Source organism: Orbicella franksi, chromosome 5 (assembly GCF_964199315.1).
Source record: "Orbicella franksi chromosome 5, jaOrbFran1.1, whole genome shotgun sequence".
Classification (NCBI taxonomy): Eukaryota; Metazoa; Cnidaria; class Anthozoa; order Scleractinia; family Merulinidae; genus Orbicella; species Orbicella franksi.
Genome location: NC_138149.1, coordinates 9,449,642 through 9,468,589, shown reverse-complemented (window position 1 = coordinate 9,468,589; position 18,948 = coordinate 9,449,642). Strand labels below are relative to the sequence as shown.

The 18,948-nt window shown below is 41.0% G+C and overlaps 1 protein-coding gene across 2 annotated transcripts; it reads left to right on the top strand.

Annotated features, from left to right (window-relative positions):
• Positions 1-636: 636 nt before the first annotated feature.
• On the top strand, positions 637-17,125 carry LOC145487257 (dnaJ homolog subfamily B member 6-like). Of its 2 annotated transcripts, XR_014049382.1 has the most exons (10): positions 637-788; positions 1,781-1,890; positions 3,177-3,227; positions 7,019-7,100; positions 9,217-9,257; positions 9,444-9,573; positions 13,418-13,464; positions 15,773-15,836; positions 16,457-16,896; positions 16,932-17,125. XR_014049382.1 is itself a non-coding variant. In XM_081465996.1 (9 exons), the coding sequence occupies exons 1-9, from the start codon at positions 724-726 to the stop codon at positions 16,548-16,550; spliced, it is 684 nt and encodes a 227-aa protein (XP_081322122.1). In that variant the 5' UTR covers positions 637-723; the 3' UTR covers positions 16,551-17,125. The 2 variants fall into 2 exon arrangements, 1 of the variants encoding a protein (XP_081322122.1); XM_081465996.1 differs by having other exon boundaries at positions 16,457-17,125.
• Positions 17,126-18,948: the final 1,823 nt, after the last annotated feature.

Below are 18,948 nucleotides of genomic sequence, written 5' to 3'. Positions count from 1 at the left end.
AATGTTCCTAATCGGAACTAAGCTGAGAAGATTGTAAAGTAAAGATGTAAAGGATTTTTATTTGAGAAAACCTTGTTTATTACCTGTTTTATTTTTTAATTTTTGTTACACCTTGTGGAAAAAGATTATTTATTTTGTTGTTTGTAACAGAAAAAAAAAAAAAAAATCAACGGGAGCGGAATAAATTGGTTTTTGAAATCACATTGTTGAATGATTGGGTCAAAATTGGATCTCATACCTTATTAGATGTTTTTGGACGTGTTTTCGCGGATACAGTGTCTACATAACTATGAACTTGCGGGGCGCCTTTACCCTGGTCATCTCGTGCCGGATTGACCTTTTGATCGCAGGATCCTTATTTCAAAGTCCGAACTAAGCTCCAGATCTCCTGCTCTGGGGACGAGAGAGGAAGGATTTCAACATAAGTGATTCGAAATTTCTTTGGTTGGAGGATCAAGCGAAATAGAACAACAACAACAACAAAAAAACCCGTTTCGCTTTATTCAATGAATCAAATCATAATTTGGAAGCAGCGTGAAGAAATAGCATTCGAAGCAGGGCATTCGAAGCTTGCATTGATTAGGTGACGACATAGAGGCGAAAAATCTTCGTAATTAGTTCGGACGCCACAACGAGGCTACGAAAATGTTTCCGGCATTTACCTTCTGTAAGTTCTACTTGGGAATGTATCTGTGAGTTTCTTCCTTGCTGTTACACGAAAAAATGTCCGATTACTATGCGATTTTGGAAGTCCCAAAGAGTGCAAGCGAGCAAGACATCAAAAAAGCGTAAGTATTTTCTTGTTTGGCCGATGCAGGTATTCATCGGATTTCGTTGTGCGCGTCATCAAAGCTAAAAGGAAGCAGTGTTATTTCATTCGTTCCTGCTAATGAATCAAAAGAACAGATTTTTCGTTATCTTTTCGGGTCTTCGCAGAGTTACGTAAAGCTAAAATAATCCAGTCTGATTTGGAAAAAGCAGAAACATGTACGTGGGCTGTTGTTTTGAGTCTGTGCACACTTTGCAGGGAACTTCGCTGGAAATGTTGCATTTATTGCAGTCATTGGAGTGGTTTGTTTATTAAACACAGTTCTTATTGTCCATGCAGTAGTATTCCTATTTTTACATGCACTGGGACAGAAATATCTGTATTAGTGCCTTTCGTTCTTTTCTTATGTCAGAGATTGATAGTAAGTTCAAATACACATCGGTTGATATTAAATTTGTACTAATAAATTGTCTATCAATAAAGTTTTCCTCCCCAAAAACGGAGACTTTGAAGAACAGTCTAGGACGTTCTACATTCTACAAGACCATACTAATAAGAATTGGCTTTGTTAACTAAATACATACTTTGCTTCTATTTTTGTAATATACTGCACTGAAATTTGCTACTAAAATAGGTTTTTGAAGAAGTTTCAGCTATCAGCACATTCAAGAAGTACCCACAAAAGGTGTAAGAATTTGTCAAATTAACGTGTACAACAATTGTACAACACATTGACCTCAGCCAGGGCTTACATGTACAACTGGACTGTCCTGGACTCAAATATTCCCAATATACTGATTATCTCAGGTTTTGCGGCATTTGTTGTACGAAGTCTGTCCATAATTGGCAATTTCTTTCCCATAGATTTCATTACTTCTTTAATTTTGTTTAGCTAATCTAATTAGGAAACAATTCAGTTCATTTGGACTTTGAACAGAGCAGGAAAATGATAAAATGACTAATCTTCACATGATTCTTCTGAGTAATTATGTTTGCTTGCTTTGTTTACAGATATCGAAAATTAGCCCTAAAATGGCATCCAGATAAAAATCCAGACAACAAAGAGGAAGCTGAAGAAAACTTTAAACTGATATCAGAAGCTTATGATGTCCTGTCAGACAGTAAGTTGAAGAGTCATGTCAGTAATCCCTCCTATTTGGCTTGTGTTGGAACTTTTTGAATTCTGAACTCTGAACTCACCCCTCTTGCCTTAGTATGTGTTTTGTCCACCCCATGATTTCACTTGATGTGATAATTTTAGCCAATCATGGCCCAGAACGTGCTAACACAGATGTTTGAACCTTGATTTCATAATTTTCCAGGTTTTTACAATATTTCTTGCCATGTTGAGGATTTTAGGCCAGCCTTGCTGCTGTTCTTGTTTTGGGTTTAGCCTCTTTGTTGCTGAAGCCATTATAATATACCATTTATTCTACGTTTCATATTATGTGGTGTGTTCATTCAATAGTACATTTGTTTTGGAGTTTGTGCCTATACCTTGTTGTGTTCAATTTCCTACAGCGTGTAGAGTATGTGGATAAGGGCTTTTAGACCACTGACCTGGATTATCTCAATGGTTCATTTGTAACTTGAACTTTTTCTTGGTTCCTTAGTCACCTTTCTGTAGGCATTTTTCATGATGTACGATCAGTTTTCCTTCCTCTGCCAGTGTTATGCTGCTTTTTCATTCTGGATCAAGGAGGCAAAAATGAAAATATGTAGCTAGCGACTGGCACGGTGTAGTTTCTACAGAAGGAATATGCATCAGTAACCCAATGGTTAATATGCTTGTGTAAGCAGCCTTGCTTTTTCTTTGCTTGCTTACTATTCACTTTTACTAAATCATCATCATTACTGTTCTCCTAGTGGAGAATTGAGCTGTAGGCTGTCACCCTTGTCCTCTGCTGCCGTTTCTGCTGCTCAGGTTCTTAGTTCTTTCTTGTTAATTAAGCTCCCATTTCACTGTTCTCCTCCTTGTTCCTTAACTGAATAATTACTAGATAAATTATTTTTGAAGTTCCAAAGAAGATTGCATGTGCACTGTTACAGTTACTATAATAGGTTTAACTATTTTTCCAGGTATGACTGGTGATTGTGCAGTTCCAGAGAATATCCAAATCCACTCCAAGGAAGGTTGACCGATATTCCAAAAGGAGAAGGGGGGAGGGGGGGGGGGGTTTGAAAGCTAAAATTTTTAAAGTAAAGTATGAAGCTAAACTGGAATTTCAAGGCGGGGGGAGGGACCAAACTAGAAAACCTTCCATGGGAGGGGTATGAAGATTTTCTGGAACAACACATTGTCTGTTTAGGTTGATATCCAAAGAAACAGTTAACCCTTGTAGTGTAACAGTTGGAAGTGTTTTTCAAGACCCTGCCCTAAGCAGGTCTTTTCTTGTTCTTATAACAGAGGAGAAAAGAAAAATCTATGACAGATATGGTAAAGAAGGATTAACAGGAGGTAAGTATTTTATAACAAATATATCATGCAACTGAGGAGATAACCAGAGGGCCCTTTCAAAACAGTCCAGTGGTGTTGTGTGCTAATTTCTCCTTTCGTATCCAATCAATTGCATGTATGTAGCTCTGCAACTATGGAGTACTCTGTGAGTCAAGGATAAAAGTCTTCCTGTACAATGTATTCTATTACTTCAATTAACTCAAAATGTCTTGCTAATGGGGAGGAGGGCTTTTGCAGTTGCAAAGTGGATCATAGAACTTTGTATATATATATATATATATATATATATATATATATATATATATATATATATATATATATATATATATATATATATATATATATATATCTATCTATCTATATCTATATATATATATGTCTGGATTTATGAAAATGGTGTTAAAGACTGAATCAGGTGTTTTTTGATTTTTTTTTTTTTTTTCATTTCTTTGTTTTTGTTTTCTGCTTTCGCTATGACAGCAGCTTGTAAATCTTACCTAGCATGAAATGTAGGAACTCCTTGCCGCATGTTTCATTTATTTAGGTATTTTTTTCATTATTCATCGACCCTCCCCCCCCCCCCTCCTTTTTCAATTTGCGTTAAGTTTAGCCCAGGCTACACTCGTCTGAATTCAGTTCGCGCGGTGACTCTGACAAGGAGCGACCGATTAGCGTTCTGTATTTGCTGTCTAAAGGAAGTCTGCCCGAGGACATCATTAAGTCCAATGAAGGCCCAAGTCTAACGATTTGCTAGTAAGCGTCGTCCATTATCGTACCTGAGGCGGGCCTGAGGACATGTGTAAACTGTACGGGTCACATTTAGTCCCGTAACAGAAGGCCGTTTGCCCTGTGGCGATAATGTTGTGCTTGCTTTAGACAGCAAAAATCTTTCGCCACATCAATTTAGGGCTTAGACGTGCAATGGACTGGACATTTCTAGCTGCTGTTGGCGTCATTTGCTTTGAACTTTGATGTAGCTAAAGACTTAGAAAAACAATCTGTTGAAATCTGGATGTGCCATTCCGCGCTCGACAAAATTGAAGTACATCCGGGACATTGCTATTTGCGAGCAAAACATGGCCACGAGGAGAGAGAAGAACATGAGTTCAAGCGCTGATCGTGAGTAGAATTTCCTTGTTTTATCAATTTTAGGCGTTCTCGGCTTAGCTAAGTATCAGAACTGTCTGTGATTCGCTAGCGCGGAAGAAATTTATTTGCGTGGCTTCCGGGCGATAATTGACGTAACGACAACATGTTGAGTGTTCGCTTACTGCTAACTATGGCCTAGTTTGTCTGAAGTTCAATCGATTCTCGATGTAGGAAGCTCTTGTTCAGTCCATTTAGGACGATGCAGGCCTTTAGAAAGCGATAGATTAGCTCTCCGCCGCGGTTTTGATATCTGTACGTTCGTGTTGATTTAGACTCCAATTTCATGTTAAAAGCACTCTTAATTAAATTGTACAATTCATGATTCAACGAAAAGACGGTGAATTTAGTCTTCCTGGCTTCAAAAGGCATACAGGAGAGTTATTTGCTGTTATTTGAGCTACGATAAGCCTCGTGGAAAGCTAGCTCTAGGACAGAATTGTAGCAAGTTAGATTATCAGTGACAAGTCAAATTCTATGGCTATGTTTTTGCGAATCCGGTCAGATATTGAAATGAAATGTCACGTAACGGCTACTTTTTGGCTGAAATATAGAGGTAAATAACCGATTCCACTGCTTACCATGCTCTTGTTAGCGTGACTGGCTAATTTAACCCACAGTAAAGACATAGTGAGGTCATTTAGGTGAAATCGCAGAGGTTAAGCCTGTCTAAATTAGTGCCGCGGCGAACCAAATGATCAATTTAAGCTCCAATTTAGTTTTGTTTGGCTCGTTCGACTCATTTTGCAGCGACTTTAAAGGCTTGTATAGGCATGGTATGGACTCTATTAAGAGTACACGAGGTAGATAGCACTCTCGGTGCGACATGGCCATATTTATGTACATTTTCTAACCGTTTTTTCAAAAACATGCCCGCTATTTTGGTGCAAAGTCTTTAACACGGTTTTCATAAATTCAGACATATATATATATATATATATATATATATATATATATATATATATATATATATATATATATATGTAAAACGGTTATAAAATGCCTCAAGCCAACAAAGAATGCCACTGCGTCAGGAGGATCAATGAAGATTCACAGTCCAAGCCTCACCGCAAAAATGAATTTAAAAACGTTTGATAAAGCAAGGATGGACAACTTCTGATGGTAAAAAAAGTTAAAAAGCTAAAAATTTAATAGAAAAACGTTTCGGTCTTAGACCTTCATCAGTTACAAGAGAAAAAGGACGAAAACTAAGTTTAAATACGGTTACAGTGTGGGAGATTACGTAACGAAATGAAAAATACAATATTGTGCTATTAATACATCGTGATTAATACAATACAGGAAGAAAATGCAAAACGAGAAATACAATGCTGTACTATAAATTGCGTTGTACAGGGTGATAATTAATAGACCAAACGAAAAGAATACAATACTGTGCATAAATTACATTATAGAGCGTGATAATTGCAGAACTAGGTTAAATTCAACCTAAAAACTAAAAGAGTTAAAATAGATAAAACGGACTATTGCAATGCGGTAAATATAAAAGAAGAAACCTACGTTTACGCTGGACAAGGTTAATAACAAAATCCCAAATCGAGGCCTTTGGAGCATTAAAGGGTTGACAAACAACAAAATCCCTGGAGGGGCCCTTAAACAATAAGCTGTCAGAAGTTGTCCGTCCTTGCTTTATCAAACGTTTATATATATATGTAAAAAAAACTTTACAAAAGGTTCAACAAGAATCAAACACAAAACTTTGGTAAAAGCAGGAACATTGCTTTACCAACTGAGCTATGAATACATTAGAGACAGGTCAAACTTACATGTAACAGCGAAAAATTCTGGTTTACACTGCAAGTTGTATACATACGCATATACATGTCGTACATTTATTTGAAAAAGCAGGTAAGAATGAAACTGGCAACTTTAGGGCCCATGTGAAAGTAAATTTTAAAAAATCAATCAAAATCTCAATAACATGTAAGTGATTTTATTTTAATAATGCGTAAAGCTTACTGTGAAACTCAGAAAACTGTGAACACTTTGATTTGATTCTGACAGGTTTATTGTGTACTGACTAATCACAATAAAGTTCAGGTCATGGCAGCAAACCTCAAAACCACAACTAATTTCCATTGCTGTTTGTGGTTTAGTTTTCCCACACTGACTAATGGCTTTTTCCTCGCTACACAATAACATTCCATAAATATTTCTGGTGTTCACAGTTTCCTGACAGTAAGCATGAGAATTTAATATTGTAATATCGGTATACATTTTTAAACTGGAAAGACAGTCTAAAACAAACATTACGATTAAAGTGAAGAATGATCATCGCAGTAAATTTTCCAATTTAAGCAATTGGAAAGAAGAAGCCTGAAAAAATTCAAGGCTTCAACAGGATTCGAACCCGTGACCGTGACAGGTGGGTCCTTAAAGATGTCACAAGGTTTTTGACTAGGAATGGTAGTCAATTCACTGGCACGCTGGCTTGGAAGGCACATGATTCCAAGGAGCTGTTTACTGATACTTAAATTACCTTGATATTGAGTCAAACGTTTAGGAAAGATTCCCTCACAAACGTGTATCTAGCTCCTGACATGTTAACTAACTAGTTAATGACAACTATCTCTGACACCACCTAATGCCCTGATGAGGATGTTTGTTGTTGTCATCTCTCTCAGGGAGTGGTGGTGGAGGTCCAAGTACTGGAGGCTTTGCAGGATTCCATAATTTCCATTTCCGTGATCCTAATGAGATCTTTAGGTAAGTTGCTGTTTTTTGGGTGTGCCTTAAAATGTAAATTGTTATTGATCCCATTGGACTTAACGTCCAGGGACTCAGGCAACAGCTTTCATTATGCCGGGTCCTTGCTCTTTGTACTGTGCAAGTTCTTACCTTCACAGTGCCTCTCTCCTCTCACATGAGCTATGTTATATGAAGTTGTGGTTCAATTTTACATCTACTTTGAATTTTTATCAAACCAAGGAATTTTTTTCACATTTGTTTTGATTAGTTTTCATCAAAGGGGTAGGGGAAGCCTGGGACCACTAACTTATTAGACCAACCAAGTTGAGGAAATTTGCTACAGTAGATAATTTGCATGATGGTGTCATTTGACTACAACTACCAGAAACCCTCACTTTTTCTGTTTCGTATGTTAATTAGGGCAGTTGTTCCCCCACTGGGGCTTCACAGTTTAAATAATAAAGAAAAATGAAAGGAAAATTTTCTGGTAGTTTTAGTCAAATGACACTGATGTGCAAATCTGCTATTGCTTATATGGCCTAGCAGAGATAAAGGTGGACCACATCTACTTTGAAATCTAGGAGGGGGGCATTGGGGTAAATTAGAAACTGCAAAACTGAAGAAAAAAACATCTAAAACCGCAAAACCGCTAAAAAATTCGCCAAAAACTGAAAACCACATACAAAACCATCAAAAACCGATAAAATGGTGACAAGTGGGGCATACAGAGCAAACTACACTAACACTAATTTTATCAAAGTATTTGTGAATGTCATGGACTTGTCTGAAGCCTTCGTATCTTTTAGTATCTTTTAGCTTCTACAGGCTTCTCTCTTCCCTTTTCACTTTACATCTAAACGTGTTTTTCTTTCGAAAATTCTCGCCACCTTTCCCCTCCTCGTAAAAAAATGCAACACAATCCACAATTGATTCTTCCGTTGCTGGCGTGGGAAGCACCTTGGAAACTGACCAAATGATCGCCCTGTTCTGGGAGGTCAAAGTCTCAGGCATCATTTAAGATGTGTGATCCCCTACCGTGACATTTAGTTTGTCACGCGTTCCTCTCAATAACTTTGGCATTTCACGGCTATTCAAGATCAACTGCTGCTCAAATCGAAGGGAAACCGGAACCCAAATAGGACAAAATGGGAAAAACCAAAAACCACATCGTATATCAAAACTGAAAAACTGCCAGCATTTTTTAAGAAAATCGAAAACCAGGTGCTAAAAATGAAAAATCTGCCAACCGCAACAAACACCAAAACTGAAAAACTGAAGTCTTTTGGCACAAAAACTGAAAACCCGATCTAAAAAATAGCCAAAACTGCAAAACTGAAAATCCCAATGCCCCCCCTCATCTAGTGTTCACATCTAGGTGTTGTATGGAAGAAGTATAATGATTTTTTCTTTTTTTGGTGGGGGGGGGGGTGCAGTGATGGGGGATCCTAGTGGGGCTAGGGTAAGGTAGAGTAGGGTTGGAGACTGAAAGGGGTGGGTGGTGTGCATGTTATTCTGTTTAACAACCCCCCAAAAAGCGAAAAAGAAACACGAAATTTGTGCAGAGGTTAAAAATTGAACCACCAAATGACAACTTGTACATGTACAAGTAGTATTCTTCTGGGATTAATAAAAGTCTTAGTTACCCTGTCACTGTACAGGAAATAGTGGCAACCAGGGTTTACAGATTTTTCTTACACACTGTAGTCAGGTTGATTCCACTTCCACAAATCTTGCACTCATCTACAGAAAGCTAAATTATACATTGTGCATTGAGGTTTTTCATCCTCTAGAAAGATTTTCTGATTGTTGTAATAATTAATTTGACAGCTTCAGGACTTAAACAGATATTTAACAGTGAATTTTGTTCCAAAACTGCTAGTACCTTAGATTCAAATGGCCCGTAAAGGGCATTAAAAATTTTGGATGGCAGCCAAAAATATATTCTCCTGCAAATTTCAGGGTTTTGGGCTGGAGTCAAAATTACTTTCTTTAAGAACTGGCATAGAATATGCCAAATTTTGCAATTTATTTTGTAAACCTGGGAAGTCAGCACTGGAAGCGTGGACCCATCTTAATTTGCTTTGCGAGAACTTGTTGAAATTAACTCTGTGTCATCATTTGTTCTATTCAACAGAGAGTTTTTCCAACACGATTCCATGTTTGACGAGTTTTTTGGTATGTTCTGTTATTTCTTTTTTTTTTTTGTCATGTTCTGGATGGGAATACCTTTAATATATATTCCCATGGAGACCTGCTCACTGCTGAGGAGACTTCTGTCCTTCTCCCTTGCTATCTTAATGTCACCTATCTTTAAATGTGCTTAAATGGGTTAGATTTTAACATAGAAATTTGAACACCCAGGTAACAGAAGAGGTGGAAATGTGAACAGGATGAGGCCAACCGACCCGTTTGCCAGCATGCCAAGTTTTGGCTTCACATCTAGTTTTGGATTTGGTGATGGATTTGGTGGTGATCCTTTTGGTTCAAACAGGTAAAAATTTATGGCTGTGGATAAATGAAAGTTGGGTGTCTGCTTTCTAATGAGTCAGTTAAAAATAATACAGATTAAACGTGTAGATGTACTAAAAATAATTAACAAATAGATTCCATGTTGCCTTGCATCTGTTCTGAGTAATAGGTCACAGATGACGGCAAAATGTGGTAAGAAGAAGACAGTTTTATGTGACATGATAGCCAAGTGTGTCACTGATGTTCTTACCACAGGTTGATGCTGCTCTCTGTCCTTTGGAGGTAGCCCACTCTCCCTGCTTTCTGTCCTTTAGAGCTAGCCCACTCCCCCTGCTCTCTGTCCTTTAGAGCCAGCCCACTTCCCCTGCTCTCTGTCCTTTAGAGCCAGCCCACTCCCCCTGCTCTCTGTCCTTTAGAGCCAGCCCACTCCCCCTGCTCTCTGTCCTTTAGAGCCAGCCCACTTCCCCCTGCTCTCTGTCCTTTAGAGCTAGCCCACTCCCCCTGCTCTCTGTCCTTTAGAGCTAGCCCACTCCCCCTGCTCTCTGTCCTTTAGAGCCAGCCCACTCCCCCTGCTCTCTGTCCTTTAGAGCTAGCCCACTCCCCCTGCTCTCTGTCCTTTAGAGCCAGCCCACTCCCCCTGCTCTCTGTCCTTTAGAGCCAGCCCACTCCCCCTGCTCTCTGTCCTTTAGAGCCAGCCCACTCCCCCTGCTCTCTGTCCTTTAGAGCCAGCCCACTCCCCCTGCTCTCTGTCCTTTAGAGCCAGCCCACTCCCCCTGCTCTCTGTCCTTTAGAGCCAGCCCACTCCCCCTGCTCTCTGTCCTTTAGAGCCAGCCCACTCCCCCTGCTCTCTGTCCTTTAGAGCCAGCCCACTCCCCCTGCTCTCTGTCCTTTAGAGCCAGCCCACTCCCCCTGCTCTCTGTCCTTTAGAGCCAGCCCACTCCCCCTGCTCTCTGTCCTTTAGAGCTAGCCCACTCCCCCTGCTCTCTGTCCTTTAGAGCCAGCCCACTCCCCCTGCTCTCTGTCCTTTGGATAGCCGACTCCCTCTCCTCTCTGTCCTTTGGTGCTAGCCCACTCCCCCTGCTCTCTGTCCTTTGGATAGCCCACTCCCTCTCCTCTCTGTCCTTTGGTGCTAGCCCACTCCCCCTGCTCTATGTCCTTTGGATAGCCGACTCCCTCTCCTCTCTGTCCTTTGGTGCTAGCCCACTCCCCCTGCTCTATGTCCTTTGGATAGCCCACTCCCTCTCCTCTCTGTCCTTTGGTGCTAGCCCACTCCCCCTGCTCTATGTCCTTTGGATAGCCGACTCCCTCTCCTCTCTGTCGTTTGGTGCTAGCCCACTCCCCCTGCTCTCTGTCCTTTGGATAGCCGACTCCCTCTCCTCTCTGTCCTTTGGTGCTAGCCCACTCCCCCTGCTCTATGTCCTTTGGATAGCCCACTCCCTCTCCTCTCTGTCCTTTGGTGCTAGCCCACTCCCCCTGCTCTATGTCCTTTGGATAGCCCACTCCCTCTCCTCTCTGTCCTTTGGTGCTAGCCCACTCCCCCTGCTCTCTGTCCTTTGGATAGCTCACTCTTCCTGCTCTCTGTCCTTTTGATAGCCCACTCCTCATGCTCTCTGTCCTTCGGATAGCCGACTTCCCCTGCTCTCTGTCCTTTAGAGCTAGCCCACTCCCCCTGCTCTCTGTCCTTTAGAGCCAGCCCACTCCCCCTGCTCTCTGTCCTTTGGATAGCCGACTCGTCCTGCTCTATGTCCTTTGGATAGCCGACTCTTCCTGCTCTCTGTCCTTTGGATAGCCGACTCGTCCTGCTCTATGTCCTTTGGATAGCCCACTCTCCCTGCTCTCTGTTGTTTGGATAGCCCACTCTCCCTGCTCTCTGTCCTTTGGATAGCCCACTCTCCCTGCTCTCTGTCCTTTGGATAGCCGACTCGTCCTGCTCTATGTCCTTTGGATAGCCCACTCTCCCTGCTCTCTGTTGTTTGGATAGCCCACTCTCCCTGCTCTCTGTCCTTTGGATAGCCCACTCTTCCTGCTCTCTGTCCTTTGGATAGCCGACTCGTCTTGCTCTATGTCCTTTGGATAGCCCACTCTCCCTGCTCTCTGTTGTTTGGATAGCCCACTCTCCCTGCTCTCTGTCCTTTGGATAGTCCACTCTCCCTGCTCTCTGTTGTTTGGATAGCCCACTCTCCCTGCTCTCTGTCCTTTGGATAGCCCACTCGTCCTGCTCTATGTCCTTTGGATAGCCCACTCCTCCTGTTCTCTGTCCTTTGGATAGTCCACTCTCCCTGCTCTCTGTTGTTTGGATAGCCCACTCTCCCTGCTCTCTGTCCTTTGGATAGCCCACTCTCCCTGCTCTCTGTTGTTTGGATAGCCCACTCTCCCTGCTCTCTGTCCTTTGGATAGCTCACTCTCCCTGCTCTCTGTCCTTTGGATAGCCCACTCCTCCTGTTCTCTGTCCTTTGGATAGCCCACTCTCCCTGCTCTCTGTTGTTTGGATAGCCCACTCTCCCTGCTCTCTGTCCTTTGGATAGCCCACTCTCCCTGCTCTCTGTTGTTTGGATAGCCCACTCTCCCTGCTCTCTGTCCTTTGGATAGCCCACTCTCCCTGCTCTCTGTTGTTTGGATAGCCCACTCTCCCTGCTCTCTGTCCTTTGGATAGCCCACTCCCTCTCCTCTCTGTCCTTTGGAGCTAGCCCACTCCCCCTGCTTTCTGTCCTTTGGATAGCTCACTCTCCCTGCTCTCTGTCCTTTCGATAGCCCACTCCTCATGCTCTCTGTCCTTCGGATAGCCGACTTCCCCTGCTCTCTGTTGTTTGGATAGCCCACTCCCTCTCCTCTCTGTCCTTTGGAGCTAGCCCACTCCCCCTGCTCTCTGTCCTTTGGATAGCTCACTCTCCCTGCTCTCTGTCCTTTCGATAGCCCACTCCTCATGCTCTCTGTCCTTTGGATAGCCGACTTCCCCTGCTCTCTGTCCTTTGGATAGCCCACTCTCCCTGCTCTCTGTCCTTTGGATAGCCCACTCCCTCCCTGCTCTCTGTCCTTTGGATAGCCCACTCCTCCTGTTCTCTGTCCTTTGGAGCTAGCTCACTCCCCCTGCTCTCTGTCCTTTGGAGCTAGCCCACTCCCGCTGCTCTCTGTCCTTTGGCGCTAGCTCACTCCTCCTGCTCTCTGTCCTTTGGAGCTAGCCCACTCCCCCTGCTCTCTGTCATTTGGAGCTAGCTCACTCCCTCTGCTCTAGATCTGCCACTGGGCACAAATGGGCAAAATAATGATTTTCGGGCCCATCTGACACATCTACTGGCCTGAGTTTGCCCTTACCACAGAATAGCCTTAGTCTGGTTATAGTCAGAAAATACAGTTTTCAGGTCTAGAGTTAACCAATGCGGATGTTATTCAATAGACTAATTCTGAAGATGGCAGGGTTAGAATTTGAACAAAAATATATTAGAAAACCTTACTCAATAATGCCTCTCAGAAATGTGATTTCTCTCAATAATGCAAGGCAAGGTTTTTGTAATATGTTATTTACATGGTCGCCACTTTTGGCACCATTTAAGCAGTTAGTGTTGCATGTATTATAGTGCCATAGTGATTGTGTCAAAGTTTTCATCCGTGTGTACATTTAGACAGTTGTTTCTTATGGTTCATAAATGCCTTCAGTTGACAAATTCTTGAAAATGTGGTAGACTGTTGAATTGTCCTTGAAACTGAAGTATTGATGTCTGTATGAACCATGTAATCTCCCAGCTTAAAGATTGTACACATTGTGACTTACGTGTTGTGACATGTTAGTCTACAGTGAAGTTGGGCACATGTTTAGAGCAATAGACAAATGTGGTGGTGGAAATAAATGTGCTTTTTCTTGTTTTTAGCTTTTCATCATTCCAAAGTTTTGGTGGAAGTGGAGGCGGAGAGGGAAGTAAGTGTTGTGGATACTTGATGATAATTAATTTTTGGACTTTGGTTTAAATTTTACGGTAGATGGCAAACCAGTTGGATCTGTTTCAGTAGTTTTTTTTATTACTAGCCTTCATAGCCAGGCTCACTCGCCTACCCAAGCATATCCCAGCTGGGAGGAGTCTGGGGAAATCACCGCCCATGGAGTTCTCCCTATTCTGTAGGGTCATGTGGTGACCTCGTGGTTAATGAATCGGACTCCAGATTGAGCAGTCCAGGTTCATGGCGTGGTGTTCTTGAGTAAGACACTTTACTCTCATGGTGCCTATGGGTCTCCACCCAGCTGTATAATTGGGACACTGGCAAATTTAATACTGGGGGTAGCCCTGAGATGGATCATTATCTTATTCAGGAGAGAGTAGAAATGTTTCTTGTCACTCAGTGCTACAGTAACTGGGATAAGCTCTGGCACAACAGACCACTTGACCCAATGCAGAATTTACCTTTCCTCCCCGTTCTCTTTTAAGCTCAGTTTGTGACTCCTGCATGAAAGCAAAAGCCTCACCATGCAGGTTAGGTTATAATTAACAGTTATTCACCAAAGTGGAGGTGAATAGTGGTGGATATTTACAGAGCTGCAAAGCAGTGAGTTAAATATCCACCTGTTGTACCAATACTGAGGTGAATAATTGTTTTAGTATATACCACACAAGTTGAATAATCAGTGTCCTTATCCATTCAATTTGCTCCTTGGTAACCGAAGTGAAACGGGAAGCCATTTGAAAGTGTGGTGGATAGAAAACACATGACCCACTCCTTCCATTTGGCACAAAAGTGAGTGACCCACCCCTAAACGAAGGTTAAAAATCACATGACCCGCCCCCTATAAATTGTGACATGTTTGGTTGCATAATCCAACAAAATCACATTTTGTGTTTGAAATTGTGGTAATTACGTGTTAGATATACTTCTTACAGCGGTTATCAATCACACGCGACCTCCAGCGCAAAAACGTCTTGACAAAACCTGAGTTTTGGTGGATTTCAATCATCTCCGTCTCCTTGCCGACTGTATGCAAAATTTACCTGAAAAAAAGTCTGAAACCTTGCAGCGGTCCACTCGTAAAAATCATCATTTTACTTTCGGTATGTACGGCTTGCTCACTAAATATATCGGCATTAAATATTCCTTGAAATCTATAAATGGAGACTTTTGTCGGGTTTTTCAACGGCCATTCGCAAACATGAATGACCCCTAGATCAAGCAAATCTGAACTTGAGCAAACAAATTATTTCTGCACGTATTTTTCTTGGGGCTACGGACTAAACTTTATTACCTTACAAAATTATAAGGTTTATAAGAAGTTTAGGTCTTGTTCAGTCCGTAGCCCCAAGGCAAATACGTGCAGAAATAATTTGTTTGCGTGTAGATTTACTTGCACCCGGGGTCATTCATGCATGTGAATTAATGGCCGTTGAGAAACCCGACCCGCCCGTCTTCAGTTATAAATTTCAAGGAATATTTAATGCCAATGCATTTAGTGAGCTAGCCGGTCATACTGAAAGTAAAATGATAATTTTTACGAGTGGACCGCTGCAAGGTTTGAGACTGTCTTTTTCCGGTAAATTTTGCATACAGTCGGCAAGGAGACGGAGATGATTGACGTCCTCCAAAACTTAGGTTTTGTCAAGACGTGTTTGCACTGAAGGTCGCGTGTGATTGATAACCGCTGTAATAATAATACTAAAGCATCTAAAAAATAATATTGTTTTCCTTTACTCTTGCAACTTTAAGTGATGTCTGTAAACTCTGAGGACTCCAACCTCGCAGTGGGTTGAACAGTGATTCATCCAGAAAAAGGCTGTAGTGAGTCCTGGGACTAGACTTCTTAGTTTTCGTACAGATTTTACAATACACGCAAGTGTCATCTCTATTGTACACCAGCCAAGTGTTCTTTTTCAACCATGGCTCGAAAAGGTTTCATCCTTTGGAACTGGAAGGAGTTATCTCTGTTGTCGATTGTGTCAAATGTTTGCCAATTGCTGTGAAAAAACCCCCAGGATGACCCACCCCCACGTGTGGCTGAAAATTGAACGACCCACCCCTTACCAAGGGCTCAAAAACTGATGAGCCACCTCCTCTCTGCTCTGCCCCCCCTCCCAATACTTTTTACTAGTCCCTTAAAGAAATTGTTTATAGAAGTGTTCCAGTAATTATTATTTTTTACCAGTTGAAACTAGGACAAAATAATTTTTCCAAATTTTCCAAACAGAAGTCGAAATCTATGGCCTGTTGCTTGTTCTAATTTTTATTTCCCTTTCTCCATTCAGGAAATTTTAAATCAACATCGACATCAACTAAAGTTGTCAATGGAAAGAAAATAACTACAAAGAAGTAAGAGTTGACTTGTGTTGATCTAGTGCTTTTTATTTCTTCATCAATTGGTCTTGTGCATGATTACGCCAATCATGTGTATGATTGCACCACATGCTGAAAATTCACCCCCATCCCTCGTTTACACAAAATTTTCTAAAACTTCCTATGTAGCACCTTTATCTTGTTTTCACATGGGAATACTTTTCATGTTTGGTGCTTTGGGAATGAGTTTATGATAAAATTTACAACACACTGAGTCACTCTATGCTATGGAAACCGGGTCGAGTTTTGGTACTTGTGGGTCACTAAACTGGTGCAGACTTCACGTGCCTAGTGGAGTGGCAGGGGGGCATATCATAGTCTGCAGCTACTTAAGCGTATGTGCATTTGGACATCTTTTATGAAATTTGCATAAGACATGTATATAGATAGTTCAAAGTTGTTGTAAATGTTTCTGGATCTATCTCCTTGGGTTGGTGGGAAAGAGTGCAGGTTGGGAGATGGTGGTGGGGTGGGGGGGTGAAGAAGACAGGAGTCTATTTTAAAATTGAAACATGAGAATGTGAAAGAGGGAGGGGAATAAAAAAGTTATGTGATATTCACTCAGATTCATGTACTGTACCTATTTTTTGTAACAGGATTGTTGAGAATGGAAAGGAAACTGTAGAAGAATGGGAAGACAATATCTTGAAGAGGAGACTTGTCGACGGCACATTACAGCTTACAAACTAGAAAATAATGCACACTAAATATGGGCCTTAAATAATGCACACTATGGGCCTTAAATGAATAAGAAGAGTGTAGACTGGAAACCCTCTGGTTGCTTTCAATTGAAATGTGGCAGGGAAAAAAGCAATCACTGGCCAAAAGTTTCTTTTAAGTTATTGGTTTAAATATTTTTTTTTATACAGATATTGAGCGTAGTTTCAGGACTGTAGATGTCTCAACTGAACATTTTCTAACCGACTTTTTTCTAAACTGTTGCTTTAGACCTTTCCTCTTTCACCCTGAGAGTCAAGCAAATCTCTGTAGGCGTGACACTGGTGTGTGACGATTGATCTCTGTAGCCGTGACACTGGTATGTGACGATTGATTTCTGTAGGCGTGACAAAGTGTGTGACAATTCAAAGAACTGAAAGCTGCTAAAAACCACAGTATCAAGCAGAGTACTTCATATATGGGGTAGCAGTGTGTGTACCAAAGCAGCACTCTGGGGAGTAAACTAGGTTGCTGAGTTCAAATGAATAAACACAAGTTCTTTAATTTGTCTTTCTTCAATTCGACTGTCAGTGAACTAGTTATGACTAGTGATAAACCCAACAAAAAAAAAACTTACTGTTTTTTCACAGATGATTGCTATGGTAAATTGCACCTTGCAGATATTTTGAAAAAAAAATGAAAACAGCAACAGCAATAACAACGACAACTAAACAATATGTATGTAAATCCAGAGACCCATAATGAGGTCATGGTGAATATAAATGTACCTTTTACCACTATTTTTGGTAAGGTATGTAAATATTAGCCCTGTGAGAAGTAGGGGGGACATATGTTGCTATTGAAGACAACACGGCGTAGACTGGGTTCAGCCCAAAATTACAGTGTTTGCTTTTGCATGCCTGAAAGCGTGAGTGTTGTTCAAACGCACTCAAATCGCAGTAAAAACAAAACGTTCACAATTTTCACGTGTAATGAAACTGTTATCATTCTAAAATATAGATTTAGGCCAGCGTAAAAGCGTAGCTCCTAGACCGAGTTGTTCAGAGCCCGATTAAGGTAATTCCTCTGAAATAAAAGTGACAATAGATTTTTGTTCAAACGTTGTCCACTGAGTATTTGTCATATGATAACTTCAATTTTGAAATAAAAAAAGGGGGTGCCCATGCTCATTAAGGAGCAGTGAGGCATTGAAAATACCCCATTTTGGCATTATTTAATGCTTATTATAAGAACCCATTCCCAGTAATTGTAAAATCTTTGAACACAGACTCATAAGAACACGCATTAAACTACAGTCAATACATTGTGTCGGACACAAATAAACATTTTAAGTTTGATTCAAGCAGAAAGTTAAATCCTTGATTAAAAATTGGAACCAAATTTCTTGACGTGGTTACCGACTAAAAAATAGAAAAGACCACAGTGTATCTACTATTTTTCTTATTTATTCAATTTTCAGCGATAGAAATTAGATCAGTCTTTTCTCACGCAAAGCTTATGATTAGTTGTCTACAATGACTGGAAAAAAACTTGGGTGCCCGTACTCGTTGGTGAGCTAGAGCCATTTTTCAACTGACAGAGCTCAATATCAAGGCAAATCCGTCATGTTTTCAATGTGCGCGTGCACGAGCCCGCGCTAATGACGCCATAAATTATGCGCAGTAAGGATGCGCAATGCAAATGTGAGGAATGACCTTAAGCTAACCCAGGAAAAGGTAGAATTTTGGTTTGAGTTTTGTAACTTTGCGGTGACGGTTCTGTATATTGTTTGGCCTTCTGTTTTGAGTTTTAATAATCACCATATACACAAAACAAAGCAGCAAAAAATATTTGTTCAGAAGAAAAAGTTATGATTCGGTTAACTTTTAATCCTGGGTTAGCATTAACTGGCTTCTGAACAATCCTGCCATGTTTTCAACAAGTTAGCCTGACATGAGCCCGCGATCCAATCGCAAAAACGGTTCGCCCAGAGAAAAGAGGGGGTCACACTTGGACAAAAGGATGCAACTTCAAAAAAGAGTCACATTTAGAAAAATGGTTCACACTTGGAAAAAAGAGTTACACCTAAAAAAGGTTACACTTCGAAAAATGGGTCACACTACAAAAACTGGGTCACGTTCGGAAAAATAGGTTACATTTGGAAAAATGGGTCACACTTGTAAAAATGGGTCACATATGGAAAAAAGAGTGACACTCGGAAAAAATGGGTTACACTTGGAGCAATGGGTAACAAGTGGAAAAATGGGTCGCACTTTGAATAAAATGGGTCACACTTGGAAAAATTGGTCACATTTGGAAAAATGGGTCACACTTGGAAAAATAGGTAACACTTGGAAAAATGGGTCACACTTAGAAAAGTTGTTTCCACTGCTTAGAAAAATGTGCCACATTTTCAAAGACGGGTTACATT

Excerpts from the sequence above, each read along its gene's own strand:
- LOC145487257 (XM_081465996.1), top strand. The coding sequence starts at position 724 with ATGTCCGATTACTATGCGATTTTGGAAGTCCCAAAGAGTGCAAGCGAG. Across the intron at positions 3,228-7,018 it reads TAAAGAAGGATTAACAGGAG|GGAGTGGTGGTGGAGGTCCA; the intron begins GTAAGTATTTTA and ends CATCTCTCTCAG. Across the intron at positions 15,837-16,456 it reads AAGAAAATAACTACAAAGAA|GATTGTTGAGAATGGAAAGG; the intron begins GTAAGAGTTGAC and ends TTTTTGTAACAG.